This window comes from Onychostruthus taczanowskii, unplaced genomic scaffold, assembly GCF_017590055.1.
Source record: "Onychostruthus taczanowskii isolate IOZ18803 unplaced genomic scaffold, ASM1759005v1 scaffold39, whole genome shotgun sequence".
Classification (NCBI taxonomy): Eukaryota; Metazoa; Chordata; class Aves; order Passeriformes; family Passeridae; genus Onychostruthus; species Onychostruthus taczanowskii.
This window is the reverse complement of record NW_024501348.1, coordinates 4,368,990-4,385,809: the sequence shown is the minus strand read 5'-3', so window position 1 is coordinate 4,385,809 and position 16,820 is coordinate 4,368,990. Positions and strand designations below refer to the sequence as shown.

Sequence of the window (16,820 nt, the reverse complement as noted above, 5' to 3'; positions counted from 1 at the left end):
TAAACAGCTACCGTTTTTTGGAGACAGGAACTGCAGATATGGACTTTATTAAATTCTCTGGTGGCAGATCCAAAACTTTTGAAAGCTAAATTGAAAATAAAGAAAGTATTCACTTAAGCAAAAAGACAAAGATCCAAGGAAAAATACTGCTCCCTGTTTAAATACCCATGGGAGATGCACCTTTTATATCTGAAATCTAATTTCAGCCCAAGTTAAAAAAAACCAAAGACTTCATAACTATTATGAACACTACAATAAAATACAAACCTAAGAGATGCTAAAAGAGCCTTAGAAAAAAGACAAGGCAAAACACCACAGAAGGTTGATTTTTTTTTATTTATTTTTTTTCTCACGAAGGATCCCACCGAACCCATTACGGACTGAAGCAGTCATGGAACGATAGAATGGTTTGGATTACTACGGACCTTAAAGATCAACTCGTCCCAAGCCCTGCCATGTGCAGGACACTTTCTACAGCAGGCCAGGCTGCCCAGAGCCCATCCGCCCTGGCCTGGAGCACTTGCAAGGACGGTCGCCCTCCCGCCCTCCCTCCCTCCCTCACAGCCCCGGCGGGAGCCCCACAGCGCGCGCCGTGCCCGCGGCTGCGGGTCGCGCCCACTGAGAGCCGCCCGGCCAGGGGGGGACCTGTCGTGAGGGCACTGAGCGGGCGCCTGGCTCAGGGGGCACTCCCGCTCCGCGCCAGCCGTGGGAAGGAGCGGTGCGTACCTGGGAAGCAATGCTGCTCCGGAAGGAACCTGCTGCCATGGCCACACCGCCCAGCGGAAACTCCGCGGCTGACCCTTATCCCCCCCCACCGCCCTGCTCCTTTCCGCCCGCCCAGGGGCGGGCTGGGCCGTACCATCTCAGGCTACAGGGGGAGGAGGAAGCCATTGGTTGCGCTAGGGGTGGAGGAATCGCGCGGCGCAGCGCAGAGGGGGCTGTACCACTGCTCAGGGAAAGGGGGGGGTCAGGGGCGCAGGGAGGTGGGCGATGCGCCGGAACTCCTCCTCCTCCTCCTCCGGCTGCTGCCCTCCGGTACCGGCGGGCGCGGGGCGATATGAGCACGTGCTCCGTATCCAAGGTGAGGAGCGGGAGAGAGCGGGGGAGGAGGGATCCCCAGGGAGCAGCGTGGCCTGTGCGGGAGCTGGACCCGCGGCGCCGTCCGCCGCGTCCTGCGCCTGCTCCTCTTCCCGCCTCCTCCAGCCGCTGCCCTGCCCTGCCCGCCTCCCTGCTGCCCAGGCTCCCGGTTGCCCTGTTCCGCTGCCCGCCCCTTCCCAAAAGCCTTACTGGCTCTTCGTCCATGCCCGAGCTCGCTTTGCCCTGTTTGTCCTCACCGCGGTCCCACAGGATCACGGGGTACCCTGGGTTGGAAGGGATCCCCAGGGACCATCGAGTCCAGCGCTCCTCCCTGCACAGGGCAGTCCTAGTCCCACCATGAGTGCTGTGACCCGCAGTGTCACCTGCTGCCTTCCTTCCACAGCAAACCCCATTCCTACGTGGAGTAAATCAGAACAGAGCCTGGGGTATGTGGCTCTAGGTTTTGTCGCTTCCAGGCGAGGTCTGGTGGCTTTGCTTGCTGCCATACTCATTGCTTCCCCCACCCCAAAACTAATTCGACAAAGAAGTAGAACTAAAAGCGCTGTCCCCACACGTAGTGTTAAATACCTGTTACTGCCCTGATATTTCCGAATTGAAAGCTTTTATGTGGGCTGAGTTCAGTGCTGGCAGTAGGGATAGTGATTTCATCAGAGCATCAATGAACAGCGAGACTTGAAATGTTGGATTGAAACGCTTAACTTATTTCATCTCTTTCTTGATCATGCCGTGGACAACAGCAGTGGTTCACAGCACGTGTTTTATCAGCACGGGAAGATTCCTGCCCCTCCCGTTGTTTTTCACTGAGTTGTGATACCCAGCTGCATCCTTCGGTGTGGAAGGCACTGTGCAGGTGATTACTTCCAGAAATGAAGTGCTTCCAAACAAATCTAAGAGTTAATCTGAAACAGCTGGATTTCACTTCTGACAGTGGTTGCTGCCTGATCATTTGGCTGCGAATCATGTCCCTTCACCTTGCCTCCCACATCTTATGTAATACTTCTTTGCAGTTTTATATTCTAGTTTTATTCTATTTTATTCTCAGCCACATTTAGTGATGTGGAGAAGCCAGTGCTTGCAGAACATTCAGCAGTATTTGTGTTTGCTTTGATTAAGCATCCATTCTTCTTTTTTGTATATGGTTTATACTTACTGTGGCCAATTCCATTTGTGCATGCAGCAGCACAAATAAATCCACAGGACTTCTTTTTGCGGTGGAATTGTTCCAGAGCACTTGTAGAATGACCCTACTTTTGTCCAGCTGTTTCTAAATGTTCCTTAATATATGTAATAAAATGGAATGTCTGAAGGCATCTCCAGTTGGTGAGGCTGTTTTTCAGAGAGGGTCAATATAAATGTTGGTGTTTTACTGCAATTTCTTATTTGTGGAAGAAAGGAAATAACGTGTATGAAGTCACTCAACAGACTGGTGACTGTGATCAAAACTGAACATACCTCTGGTGTTTGATTTTCACTACATCATTCTTACTCTAGTGGCTGGAGTATCCTAGGTTGAGTCCAGCAGTTCTTGTATAATCATCTCCATTGAGAAATAGGGGATTGAATCAGTCTGTCTATTTGCAGCACATAGGTGTTTCCTTTCCCCTTGCTGCAGCACAAGAACCTCACAGTGAGAGTTGGGCAGTGCAATAACTCTTCAAAAGAGATGAACTTCTGTAGAGAGGATGGGGGAAGACATTTCAGATTTTCTAGAAGAAAACCAAAAAAGTCTTCAAGAACTCAAAGCTTAATACTTGAGTGATGAAATAGGTCTAACTGGGAGATTACTTCTCTCTACAGGAATTCCTTGGAACAGAGAGTTTTATATGAACCTTTTCCCAACCATTTGTCATTTTGCTTCTAACCACCTACTTTTTTTGAGTTGGGGCGCAGTTCACTGTGGCTTGGGCATGTCATTTCCTTTTATAAGTAACTTAATAATGCTCATTGCATTATTCTGGATTGTGTTTTCTATTTACCTCTGCCTCTTACCTTTTGTTTTGTACATAACTGCAACTATCCTGAGAAAACCGTACTGATGTGTCCCCAGGGAATAATTTCCTTTTAATTCTAAACCTCTTGGAGGTTTTGAGACATTTAAAGAATCTGCTGCTGGCCTAGTTGATGGTTGAATTGCAAAACATAGTGGAAAGATGAAAAAATTCCTAACAAGTGTGCTGGATTACTGCTTCCAGTAGTGTTCCAGCTTGAAACACAAATACAATGGGGCAATATGTAACTTGATATTCTTAAGAGGCTGGCAATTCAGTGCAAATTATTGGTTTAATGGAGCACTGAAATTAAAGAACAATAAAGTGGCCTCTGGAGCCAGTCAGTTTGATGCTTGTATTGAAGTCTGTTTGGGATTTTTTTGCTGTTCTCTAGGGCTGCTTTGTTTTTAAACCAAGTACCAAGAAGAGAAGATCGTCTGATAAAACAGGTTAGTACATTTTCATTTATGTTTCTGTTTTTGAGAAGGGTTAATCCTGAAAGGTTCATCATATCTGATTGAGTTAATATCATGAGTGCTGTCATAGCTGTGTGAGGTTTCTCTTAGTGCTTGATTGCTGAAAACTCATTTCTTCAGAGGAATGCAAGCAAATTATTGTCTAGAATAAATGCTGGGTTTTTCTCATCTCCAGCAATCAAGATTGTATAGCCATCTTTGTCTTTGCACTTTTTTCTGGTTTTTTTGACAAGACAACTCCTCACCATGCTACCATAAGTTTTTTTGCTTACAGACAAACAATCCACCTGAAAGTCTGAATGAGCCCTTTTTAAGCTGTGGGAGTCAAAAATTATATCCCATCCATGAATCTCACATTCTGGGTATTTTATATACAGAATACATTAGGTATTTTGCCTAAGTTTCTTTTGGAAAAGAAGGAAGAAAAGCCATTTGTGGCTTCTGTCCACTAGTGTTTGCTGTGGATACCAAATATTTGCTATACATTTTCTCTAGATGTGTATGCACGTCTGTTTTCATTTGAGGACTGACTCTTCTTGGAACCAGAAATAATGTATCTTAAATAATTGCTGTTTGGGACTCAGTTGGGAAAGTTACTGTTTTTATTCCCAAATTAAACTACTTTTATCATCATTAGAGCTGTCAAAAGGTTTGACAATTTATACAAAAAAGATGGAGAGGAAAGTAATGAGCTCAGATTTTTTGTCATTGCAGCAACCAAGGTCTATGCACTTAGACCACATTGAAATTTTAACCCTTGCTGGGTATTATGTTTTTGTTTTTGTGAGATTAGACATGCTTGGATAAACTACTGAGCATATTGTTCTAGTTAGCAAGTGCTTTGAGGTGGAAAAATAAATTTGACTGGACTAGCCCTAAAAGAGAGAGGCAGAGCACACAGTTTCTGAGTGGTGTTCTAAAACATGGACTTGGATGTGCAAGTACTGTCCAGTCTGGAAGCCCAGTCCAGTCCAATGGGAAGTTTTGGTTGTGGAACTCCTCTGCATCAATAGTATATAATACTGTCACACCCCACAAGAGGCCTTTTGAGGACATTTGCACCTATGGTTTGACTTTTGGTAGTGAAAAAAGGATATTATGCCTTGGTGTGTTACCAGATATTGTGTTGGCTGGATTTTCTTCAACTAAAAGTCTAACATCTGTGTATCAGAGTTGGTTATGTAATCTAAGTGATTTTTCTTAGGGATACAAATAGGTGATAGAGGAGACAATGAAAATGGAGGTGGAGGGATGTCTCTCATTTGCCATTTACAGGCCTATTTTGGGTGGGTTTAGTGCTTTAGGAGATTATGCTCATCAACTAGCTCTTTTCTAGAGATCAAACCACTGCAGGTGCTCCATTGAATGGCAGCCAAGTGGACTCACAAAGCTTTCTGAAATGAGCAACATGATGATGTTTATGTTTGTTTTACTTTAATAATAAAGGCTGTTTGCTCTGATTTGGTCTTTAGCTTATCTAGGACCTGAGATAGAAGCCTCTTCTTTACCTTTTGCCCCTTATACTTGGGTAATAGATTTTGCTTGTTCTCTTGCTTATTCTACCAAATACCAGCAATTAATTAATTGCTTAAGAGAAAAGCCATCTGCCTGAAATACATATGTACAGTTGGATCCTTTTTTTTATTCTCAGGAAAAAAAGTTTCGTTTTCATGAGCTTATTTATGCTTTCCTTTGCTTTCTGTGTTTCCAGCTCATGATTTCAGAAGCACAAGCAATGATTCAGAGGATACTGAGCTACGGTTTGTCACCTGTCAGTCTTTGTGGAACCAGATCAAATCTGAAACAGAGGTGAGTCTCGTGCCTTGCGCTAAAGGGTGTTTTGCACTTGTAACAGTGCTTGCTTCTTTGTTTCTGGGGATCTTTTTGGCATGCTTAAAAGTGTATGGCAGTTAGTTAAAGCAATGGGAGGGCCAGAAATATTGGCTGTCCAGAATATGGAGTAGTAATAATAGATGCATCAAGTACACATTACTTGTAACCACAGAACTGTACACTTCTGCAGCTTCAAGCTGCTGCTCCTAAGCTTCTCTTCCTACTAATTGTCTTCTTTATTAACTCCTGGCACACTGCTGTTTTAGTTCAGTTAATGCTTGCCAGCCCTTTGAAGATTTTAGGCTGGTCTTGACCTCAGTGTTCCAGAATTCATACACAGCAGCCCAGGATTCACAGTGGATTTATGTGAACACAGCTGCATGGATGTCAGATATGGAATGACACTGCTCAAATATGGCCTATTGAATTAGTATGGATGGTGTGAATGGGGTCAGAGTTAATTTCATACTGAACTGTGGCCTCCTGACTGTTGTGTGTTACATGGCATGCTGTTGTTGTGTCCCTATAGCCAGCTGGCTTGCATTGCAGTAGAGATTTCCTTCCCTCCTCTATGCAGTGTCATGGATTCTGGGAAAGAATTCCATATTTCTCTGCTTGCCTTGGGCTCTATAGAGAATTAGGACAATTTTTTTTCCCGAAGTTTGTTTTGGGATGTGCTGTAGAACCCAGATGGATGTAACATAAAATCTGGACCCTTGGGCTGAGCTCATAAATTCCTCTAATTTTGTTGCTACCCTTGTTTTCTTTGAGACTGTTAGGAGTTTTCCAGATACGTTCTTCTGGTTTTACTCCTCCTGATGGAAGACAATTCCTCCTATACTGACATATTGATATGAGCATTTTTTTAGAGTTTTAATTGCCCAAGGGCAGATTTCCTGAAGTTATTTTTGCTGCTGTGCAGAGAATTTTCTTCATACTGCCTCTGGTGTATCAGTGATATCTTTCCTACTGAGTTTTGAATTATCATCCTTTTATTCTACTGTTGGCAAACATGGAGCTGATGGTTGTTCTTACATCTAAAATAGCGTGGTAATTTAGGTTGGAAGGGGCCTTAGAAAGTCTCTAGTGTGAACTCTTCAAAGCAGCATCATCTGTGAGGTCAGACCAGGTGGGTGAGTGCTTTAGCTAGTCAGGATTTCATTTCTTAGGTGTTTTCAAACCTTACTGACCGGTGGCAGAGTCCATGGGAAGCATGGGGCTTGCTGGTTTGGGCTTTTATTCCAGGGGTTCTGGTAGCATGCTAAGGGAGCCTAGCAGAACATTCTCCAAAGGTTTTGCCTGGGCACTGCTGCCTGCTGATTTTTTGGCAGGCCTTGTGCTCGCACTGGTGTTTTCCTGGTTCTCTGCCTGAGGTGTTCAGAAGGGTATTTGCCCTCCAAGGCACTTTGTTGTAGAGCATTCTTGGCCTTTGTATGTCCATCATAAACTGTGCTATGGTTGTGACAGCAGCATCTGTCATCTGGTGATGACATCCTTTTATGCTTCTCACAACTAAAAAGCTGGCAGAAGTGTGGCAGGAACTACCATTTGTTTTTGAAAGGTGAATTGGTCGTTTTTTGGTTACAGTATTGCAGTGTATCCCAGTTTTGACTCCTAGTGTCAGAAGTGGCCTTGCAAATGTTCTTATGATAAATCTCATAACATTCTTCTGCTCTGAGACAAGAGTTTGTTCTGCCAGGATCTGGGCTAGAAAAAAAAAGGCAAAGTGCAGGGCTAAAATACAGTAATTTTTGCTCTAATACGAAGATAATGGTTTTTAGACCACATAACAAATAGTCATGACAAAACCAGGTGTCATGGCAGTAACTGAACTTCCAGTTCCTGTGACTTTTCCAGAGTAAGAATGCCATGGAAGTAAGTGACTTGGTCATCTGAGATGCAGAGCAGCCTGGTGAACTTTCTGGAACATTATTAAAACAATGCTAGTAACAAAGTTGTTTTGACAAGAAAAGACTGATGTGTTTTAAGAAAGCTAGGTAAATGTGTAATGCTATGGCAGACTGAATTCCATTGTCAGAAGTGCATGATGTAAGAAATAATATATACTGTAATCATGCAGAGTAAGAATTGAGGATCTTGTTAGGTCAGCTTAGCAAAAACAATAGTGATCACAGGAAGTATAGGGTTTGATGGAATCTGAAGCAGAAACTCAGAGGATTGTTAAAGAATCTGTGGTAACACAGGAATTGTTACAATGGTGTTGTAATGCTGATCTAAATGCTTTCAAAAATGCCGTGTTACAATTTGTTCTGAGTTGCATGGGATTTATCAGGTAGGAGTTCAGAGCTGCACAATCAACATCAGAAAGGCCAAAAGAATATTCTTCGATGAGTAGAGGATGAAAAATTACTTTATATACAGTTTTACCAGTTGTTTAGGAGACCAACAGAAGCTCTTCTGTATTATGGAAATGCAATTCAGGCTATTGAGCAGGCTTCATGTGCAATCTCCTGGAGATGTGACCGTCGCTCTTTGAGAGTGGCCTCTTCAATGCTGCTTTGCCTCTTTGCTTAAAATCAAGTTCACAGCTCTGTGTGTTACTTTTTGTTGCTAATAAATCTTGATGATGATTTTGTTTGGAACAAGGGTTTAATCTTGTTCCTAACGTGTGTTTTAGAGTATACATTGATATCCTGAACTTCAGAGTACAGGAGGTTTTTTGTTTGTTCTAGCACAAGGCATATCTTGGTTTAGGGACAGCTTTTCAAAGGCACACAGATAAAAAAAAACCCACAAAATACAGCTGATGTATATTTGCTTTTAAAAGTTTTATTTCCCCCCCCTGCTTTCTCTAACCTTGTTATATGTTCCTGCTTATACAGATTGTTGTGTGAAAATCATCCTGAATGTCAAAACACAGTGTAGCAAACATTGGAGTCAGTGGTTTAGTATTTTTCCTATAAAATATATTTAATTATTTCCTTTAATACTGTTTTTACTTCTTTTATCCTGAATTAGATTTGGAAGAGCAGAATATTTGCTCTCATTTAGATCTCTCAGAAGAATGTTTACAGGTGTTTTGTGAGAAGGAAGAATAGGAATTTCCGTGGACATTGTTCCAGAAACTAATTATATTGGTTTTTTCTGCCTACGTCACTGAGGCTTTGTCAATATGTTGGTTTTTTCTCCTTCTTCAAAGCCTGTGGTGTGACAACACAGTTAAGCTCACTTGCTTTTCAAATTGTTCTTGAGGCACTTGACCAGAAGTTCCAAGATGGGAAATGGTGTTTGACACACAATTAATAAATTAGTGTGGTTTATAGATCACATGAAAATTTTAAATCCTGGGATTTTAAGGGTTAAAGATTATGCAGGAAAGAGTAGAAAAAGGAAGATACAGTGGTGTTTTCACATTTTATAGATCAATTCTCTCTGTGTATGTTTGCAGCAAATACAGGAAAACTTGAATAAGCAGTTGCTTGATAATCTGGTGAGTTTTTTAAGCCGGTCTCATTCTGACTTTCAAAAGAAGACAACAGAATGGACCTGCAGGATGAAGTTCAGAGAAATCCCTACTGCAGCTCTTGTCTTAGGTAATTTTTTGAAGATATTTTTTGTAATGTACATCTGATTAAATCTCACACACACAGATCAAAGAAACTTACTGAGTCCCAGCAATTACTGTGAGCAATATCAGCCTCAAACATGTCAGCAGAAGAGACTGGGCAGAGAGAAGGAAGTCAGATAAAACCTCCTTCTCCTTTTGTTTATGTTGCTTAATAGTCCAGTAAGTCAACAACTCCCCTACAGGTCTCTCTTATGCAGCTGGTAGCGATTTGAGGTTTTTTTGTTTGAGGCACTGGAGATAACTTTGATTATGTCCCTGTTGCTGCCACCAGCGTGCTTGGTGGTTTCTACAGCTTAACCATGGAAATTATATAGCTTCTGTATTTCTGATAAGTGTTCTTGCAGTGCAACTTTACATGAAGGAAAGTGGTGTCTTTATCTTGGAAAAAGAGCATGGGGGGGAAAAAATAGCTGGAGATGAAGTTAGTGAAATTCTGAAGTTTTTGTTTTGTTGTTTTTTTTTCTTCTGTTCTCCTTTCTTTCAGAGGTTTGTACCTGTAAATCCTAAACCTGATTCAAGGCAAGTTGATTACATTTTAAGTGGCTTATTTTAGGGAAATTAAAATCAGGCCTGTGCTTCAAACTTACCATGTAGGCACTAACAAAGAGTGGACAGTACTCTACTTTTGTAGGTAATAGAAAGTGAAAAAGTACTGCTTCAAATATTTCTGTGGACAAAGTTCTGAATTGCCTCCTGGAGGGGCTTGTTCTTTTTTTTCTGTTGATTAAGGATATTAACAAAGGCAGTAAATACTAAGTAGTTCATAGTGAATTCAGACTGAGTTTCACAGCAATTTATAGTAATTTTCCTCTTTACATGAGGCTTGAGAGGATCCAGGTATGCATACAGTATTCTTCTATAGAAGGTGAATTTAACTTCTTGTCTGCAGGCCTTACATGGCTGTGGATGGCTTCTGAGGGATGTTAGAAAACCAGTCCTGCTTCTTGCAGGTTTGCACCCTTGGAAAACTTTCTTTTAAAAGCCCTGCCAAGTATATGATGAAGGGTATTCACAGTGACTCCCTGTTTCTCTTAATCAGGGACTGTCAACATGCATGTCTAATCTTGTGTTAGTTTTTCATCTTTCCTCACAGCTGATGTGATACCTCAAATATATACAGAAATAATTAAAAGTATCTTCTGGTTTTTGTGTACGGTTCAGTTTATTGTCCTGTCGTTCTGCTCATGAGTCATGGGAAAAATGCCCTTAAAAATTTGTCCTTTTTTTATTTTTCTAGGTGTAAATGTTACAGATCATGACTTGACTTTCCGAGGTCTCTCGGATGTCCTTCAGGATGACATTACTCCTTATGTAGCCTTGCTGGAAGCCAAAGATTGTCCAGGTAAATACTGCAATAGTATAGCTGTTTCTTTTGAATAAGGTATGAATCAACTAGGAATTCCAGCTTTTGCCCCTAAATGCAAGAGTAATGGACAGAGGGATCCTGAAGACTTTCCAAAGATTTGCTATGTAAGCAGAGCAGTAATGCCTACTGTATTTTGAGAGGTATCCAGTTCAGTTTAAAATACTGAAGATTGAAATGCTCCTTAGCTGTAGCATAACAGTTAAGAACATGCTGCTTAGGTTGTTGATGCTGTAGTTTGGTTTTCTTCTTGTTTAATTGGACAGTGGATGTCTGCATTCTGCTTTTTAAATGCTTACAGTCACATTATTTAGTGAGAGAGTGGGCAGAATAAAATTGTCCCACCCTCCTTGCTCCTCTTTTAAGTAAAAAGATTGCAATTACATGTGGCAGCATCCCTCGTTCTGTGGAGTGCTCCCTTACTTACTTCTAGGTCACTCTTAAAAGCATATGGCTGGAGCTCAGGTAAAGATGGAACACCAACATCTTAACCTCAGTTGTTGCCATTAGGCAAATTGCATGAGCAGTATGCATATCATTAATGCTTTCAGGAGCATGAGATGTGCATTCTGGAGAGAGAAGGAGAATAATTAGAAATGTGGAAAATAATGACTAATAACTTTGGGGTATTTTTTTTATAGCATGAGACAGAAGTGTTGCCAGATAACCAAATGTCTTTACCACATTTCTCAAAATGTTTTGTGAAGGTGTAAAAAATCTGATGCAGAAGCTGATGGGGCAGCTGATGAACTGCGATATAGATGTGGACTCACTGGAAGATGAGGACTGTGTGCAGGTCTCACAGAATAGAATACGTTGTTCAATGCCTTCTCTTATCAGCTGGTATGACAGTGTAACAAAGGTATGTTGTTGTTGGTTTTTTATCCCCAGTTTATCAAAATGCCTGACCTTTAAAACAGAAATTTAATAACTCATCTTTCTGTTAATTTTTTTAAAAATAATGTGATATTGAGGTGATTTGAATATAATATGTGACACATAGAACCAATGTGGAGTTAGTTACTGATGATGCACGAATGTCAGAATTCTGAAACACAAGCAAGAAGTACTATTTTATCATATGTTTAATTGGGAACTGGAAGCTTAAAATGCAGTATCAGCTTCATGCCAGATGCTTTTCTCCCAGGAGTGCTGAGATATTTTGTTTATTAAAACAAAAGTTTACAGAAGAACAGCCATCCAGGGCAAAGGTACTGTATTAGTGCTAGTGGGCCATGATGTCATCTGTAGCCCACACTGAATTGGCAAGCAGTAAGGAAATAACTTTGAAGATGTTTTTGTATCTTCATGTTTGCTGAAGCTACTGAAGTTCTAAGTTTTGTTTCTGTCATAAATACAAGTTACAGCTGATTTTCTGATGACTTCATCAGAGCACTGTGATAAACCAATGTGTACTGAGTGCATGCTCTTTTTATTACTGGATGAAGATAGAGAAAATAAGCAATGTCTGTGTACACAATTCAAATCTCCCTCATTCCCAACAGAACTCCACCAGTTCTGTTTCTCAGAGCTATTCTTGACATTGTTGGACTGTGTATTTAAAATGTATTTATTCTTCATACTTCATGCTGTGCCAAATGGAAGAAAAATGGCAGTTCTAGGTGCTAATAATAAATGCAGCTGTCAAAAAGTCATTTGAATTTGGAGTATTATAATATCATAGATATGATTCAGTCTTTTTTATTTTGCTGGCTTCGGTGTATTAATGTTTAATTAATGTCTTTAAAGAAAACAGAAACTCCAAGCAAAAAAAGAAATTCCTCCTCTAGACACTGGCAGTATCCTCCAGTTGTAGTCATTTTCAAAGACATGGAAAGTTTCACCACAAAAGTTCTTCAAGACTTCATAGTCATCAGCAGGTAATGTGACTTAAACTTCAGTTCTTTCACTCCTTTACTCATTTTCTGTTTGAAGCTGTGCTGAATTTTAACAGTTAGGCCAGTGAAGCATTGGAATTAAATATTGGTGCTGCTTCTTTGCAGCAGTGATTAAGCAAAAAACTACTTGCTAGGTTTTAGGGTAAATTATGCTAAAGCTAAACTTGAGACTGTGAACCAGGGTGCCTAAGGGCCAGGTTGAGATAAGGCAGGGGGCTGATTTAATTCTTCACATAGTTGGATTTACTGGTACTAGTTGTTAAAGAATTTGTGAATGTGAAAGTAAATTTTCAAAATGTCTAGATATTTTTAAATTGTTTGCAGTATGTATTTTTGTGTGACTTCTGATGTAATGCTGCTGCTTAAAGGTCACCAGCTTTCTAATAAGGGTGTATATAAAACTTGCCCGGCTGGCCAGGGTCTGTAATCAGCGGCTGACTACTTCAGGTGCTCCTGGACTTCTGTTCTTCTTTAATGTAATCTGTCTTCCTTAATGTAATTCTGTTTCTGTCTTCCTTAATGTAATCTCAGGCATGCTAATCAAAACCTCGTGCTGCTCTCCAAAAAGAGCATCATGCATTTAAGTCCCCAGGTTGGAGCTGTTAGAACTGGGGCTGCAATTCCTCAGCAATTCACTTGTTGTGCCACCAGCAAAAAATTGTATTGTTACCTTCATTTAGTCTTAAACCTGTTTAATAATAAAGGTGAAGTGGACAAATGTGAAAGGTTCCTCTGAGTTGTTAATCACAGTTCTGATTACTTTTTAAGATTCTCTAAGGCTGTCAATAGTGGACAGTAATAGATGAAGCTTATTGGTTTTATGTTTGTCTTCAGCAATTTATTTTGAGGAGTTAGAGAAACAAAGTAATTGTGGGATAACAATTAAAATCCAAAGTCAAAAAGTTGCTGTGGCAAAAAACAAAGGAAAGGAATAAATCAACAATTTTAACCTAGAAGGTATTTAAGATAGCATATTTTGTACCTCCTTGAAACTATTAAAAATGGAAACACTGAAAATACAGTGGAAATACTGTATTTTGTATAAATTGTATGCTGTTCTCAAGGAATACACATTCAATCCTGATTTTCAGTTCTAAAGCAAATCCTAAAAAAATATCTGAAGAGGAAGATTAATCTGTAGAAGTTGGAAATTTTTTTAAGTGTGATTGGAACACGCACTCATCTCCAGACATTGGAGATATTTCATATTTATTTTTAATTTATTAAATGGTGTAAATTTTCTTGGATGTTACCTATTTAATGTGTCTTCTTATTTTTTCTTTGTATCTTTGAAAAAATCCTATTATAAGACTCAGCTCTCTGAATATAATTTTTTGGGAAGGTAGGATCAGCACAAAACTAACTGAAATTATGCTTTTTGTTCTGCTTTCTGAAATTTGAATCTGAAAATGGAATTTCATTTTCTTACCTACTTTAGGGTTTTAAATAACATCCTTTCTTTTTCATTTTATTCCACACCAATTCCTCATTTGGTTTATTGGCAGCTAATATTTTAATTTACCCCTTTCTGCATTGAAACTCAGTTCTGTAAGTAGGAACATAATGCATTTGTTACACAAGCTTCTATAATGTAACTATTACTTTTTTTTTTCCTCTTCCCCCATTATCCAGTCAGCATATTCATGAATTACCTCTGGTGCTGATTTTTGGAATCGCTACATCACCAATGATTATCCACAGACTACTTCCTCACTCAGTTTCCTCTCTGCTGTGCATAGAGCTTTTCCAGTCCCTTTCCTGCAAGGAGCACCTGTCTACTATAATTGACAAGGTAACTCCCTTTCTAAATAGAAATGAGGAGTGTGTGTGTGTTGAAGCACAGTTACATGTGTGGCCTTTAAATGCAGGTTTGCCTGAAGGTTTTGGAAAGGACTCTGTTCCTGAGAGCTGTGGATTTTAGATATTTCTACTTGCAGCTGCAGAGCAGTGCAATACTGAGAGCTCCCTTCTCATACTGAGACACACATGCACACCTGCTTTCATCTTTCTTTTTCATTTGCATTGCCATGTGCAATTGCCATGTGCTTTGCCATGTGCTTTGACATTCACAGTTCTTCATTAAAGTCAAGCTGTGATTTCAGTTTCACTTTGTTCCAGAAAAAGATAGCTTTGAAACTTGGCTAAAACTCTGAAAAAATAAAGTTCAGCCTGAGTTTTGCCACCTGTCAGACATTAGCTGAGTTATCCATATGTTCAAGCCATATAACTGTTGTGCCTGTGGATTCTTGGTAGACCAAAGGATTTCCAAAATCTCTGTTACACATGCTGAAAGTAGTGGTATCATTGTTTATTACAGCAGTCTCTGTTCTATTTGTAATTTTACAAAAATAGCATTAAGCAAAATTAACTTAAAATGTTGTGTTAGTGAAAGATACTTACAAAAATGTGGTAAAATAATAAACTCAAAATCTTTGCATGGATATTTCAGTAGAAATACTGTTTTTAGAAGCTGGCAGTGTATTTAGTATCTCCTTTAACTGAATGTTAACACGCACTAAGAAGTTGTATCAAGTTGTGTATGTAAGTTTTACAGGTTTGAATTCAGGAGAGAATTTCTGCTATGGCTGTTTTTAATTTTTGTCTCCTCTTCAGCTGCTTCTGACATCTCAGTTTCCCTTTAAACTGGGAGAAAAAGTTCTGCAGGTTCTCATCAACATATTCCTGTACCATGATTTTTCTGTCCAGAATTTTATCAAAGGATTTCAGGTAGGCAATGGTAACAAGAATTCAAATAATGGTTGTGAAAACAAAGGGTACTTACTAGGCACTGAAAGATTTCTTAGGTCCTAGTACTGCTGAATTGCATGAAAAAATATCCTTTGGAAACAGTTTGGATCTGTGAACAGATCGATATTTTAAAATCTTTACTGATAAGGGTTTAAGAGCAAACCTGTAGGACCTGCATGAAGAAGCAAATAAAAGCTTACTCTGCCACAAAACCAGTGATATTTTAAGGTTAGGTGTAAAAGGGTGACCTGGCTTAGTGGGCAGCAAGAGCTGTATTTTCCTATAGATTAATTTGTAGCTTTCTAGCACCCCTGGCAGAACTCCCCAGTTCTGATCATCTGTACCAGCTCCTTGGTCTCTGGTTTGTGTTGGTGTGAGTAGGCTACAGCAGTGTTTCTTCTCCACCTGAGCTCCTCTGACACAATTTTTGGATGCGCATTTCCTGCCTTTTCAGGGAAATAGGAGCTGCAGAGTCATTTACTTGGTGCCTCAGAGGAGGCAATACTTGTGCTCCAAGCAGTTGTGCAGCAGTGTGGGAGTTATATTTACCCTCTCTCAGGAGACAAAGTGGAAGAGCTCAGGGGATTTCCAAAAAGAGTATCTAGAGAGCATGATCATTAATTTTTTATTGTCTTATGTAGTTCTTCATATCTAGATATGTTTCTGTGTCTAGGTCTCCTTGTAGCTTTTGTGGATTGCAGACAAGAGTTCTCTGAAGAATTTGTAGGCCCTGTCATCTGTTTTAATGCAGGATTGTGAAATTATTTATTTCTTACCTAGTTCCATGTGTGAACCTGCTAGTAAAATATGCCCTTTTAATGTCATATGCATTTAGAATTTCTCTGATTTTTTGATACATAAGATTCAATGATTTCATGTGGCCATGAGAAATATCCTGGCCATAGTACCTCTTCTTGAAGACAGACCTTTGTGTACTTTCATAGGTTTCAGCTCCTCTTATTTGAAAGAGTCATCAAAGTTTAGTACTTCTCCATTGGCCTGACATGCAAATACAAGTTTTAGACCTGACAGTGTATAGCTGTGTCCTTGTGTGTTAAAAGAATTCAAGGATGAAGCAATTTCAGATCAGATTTTTGAAGTGATAAATACAAGAGATCACCATCATGTCATTATTTCTAGGCATGATATTACATAAGAGGGTGGGGAAAGCTGAGGTACTGAAAATGAATAGCACATATGGCAAAGAAGGCAATCATGTGACTGAACAACTGTATAATCAATGTCCTGTAGTGATTTATGGAATATTTATGAATTATAATTAGTTTTTTTAAAGGAGTACCATTACTACCATTGTAATATATGCAATGTAGTAGTAAGAAAGCATTAAAAGGTAGATATAGCAGGGAGGTTGAGTTTTATTAACATCCCTAGTTCTTGGTTTGTTTTTCAGCTCTGTATTGTGGAGCACTTCTATTCCCAGCCTCTCAGTGTACTGTGTTGCCATGTGGTAGACATTAAGAAGAGAGTTTGTTCTTTATCACATGATCAGTGTGAAAACATTCGGAGACTGCCCTCTTTTAGGAGGTAAGGGTGGAAATACATCTTTTTTGACAATCGTGTATTGAGATGGCTTTAAAAAAGATTAAAAGAATCTGTAAATGTAGCTCTGTGAACACTGTAGCTCATTTGTGCACTTTCTATAGCAAAGGAAAATTGATCAGAGGACATTTCTAAATAATTTCAGGAAGCCTTAATGTTCTAGTTTAGAGAGTAATCACTTGAATTTACTTTTACACTTGAATTTACTTTTTTTTTTCTCGTTCTTAATACAGAAACAAGTTATTCTGACAAATAACTGTAAATCAC

General features: G+C 39.7%; 2 protein-coding genes across 5 annotated transcripts in view; one reads left to right on the top strand and one right to left on the bottom strand.

Moving 5' to 3' along the window:
- The window catches only part of RARS2 (arginyl-tRNA synthetase 2, mitochondrial), a 29,529-nt gene extending 28,686 nt beyond the window's left edge, over positions 1-843 (bottom strand). For 3 of the 4 annotated variants that reach the window (XM_041412378.1, XM_041412377.1, XM_041412379.1), the window contains exons 1-2: positions 727-843; positions 12-85 (exon numbers count right to left, since the gene is read on the bottom strand). In XM_041412378.1, coding sequence (XP_041268312.1) covers positions 12-85; positions 727-765 — 113 coding nt within the window. In that variant the 5' untranslated portion in view covers positions 766-843. The remainder of the gene's footprint in view (positions 1-11; positions 86-726) is intronic. The other variant, XM_041412380.1, reaches the window with a different exon arrangement.
- A 96-nt stretch (positions 844-939) lies between these two features.
- ORC3 (origin recognition complex subunit 3) overlaps positions 940-16,820 on the top strand; it is a 35,260-nt gene continuing 19,379 nt past the window's right edge. The window contains exons 1-10 of the mRNA XM_041412405.1: positions 940-1,081; positions 3,481-3,535; positions 5,274-5,371; positions 8,805-8,949; positions 10,222-10,326; positions 11,055-11,209; positions 12,097-12,227; positions 13,878-14,037; positions 14,859-14,972; positions 16,405-16,538. Coding sequence (XP_041268339.1) covers positions 1,058-1,081; positions 3,481-3,535; positions 5,274-5,371; positions 8,805-8,949; positions 10,222-10,326; positions 11,055-11,209; positions 12,097-12,227; positions 13,878-14,037; positions 14,859-14,972; positions 16,405-16,538 — 1,121 coding nt within the window. The 5' untranslated portion in view covers positions 940-1,057. The remainder of the gene's footprint in view (positions 1,082-3,480; positions 3,536-5,273; positions 5,372-8,804; positions 8,950-10,221; positions 10,327-11,054; positions 11,210-12,096; positions 12,228-13,877; positions 14,038-14,858; positions 14,973-16,404; positions 16,539-16,820) is intronic.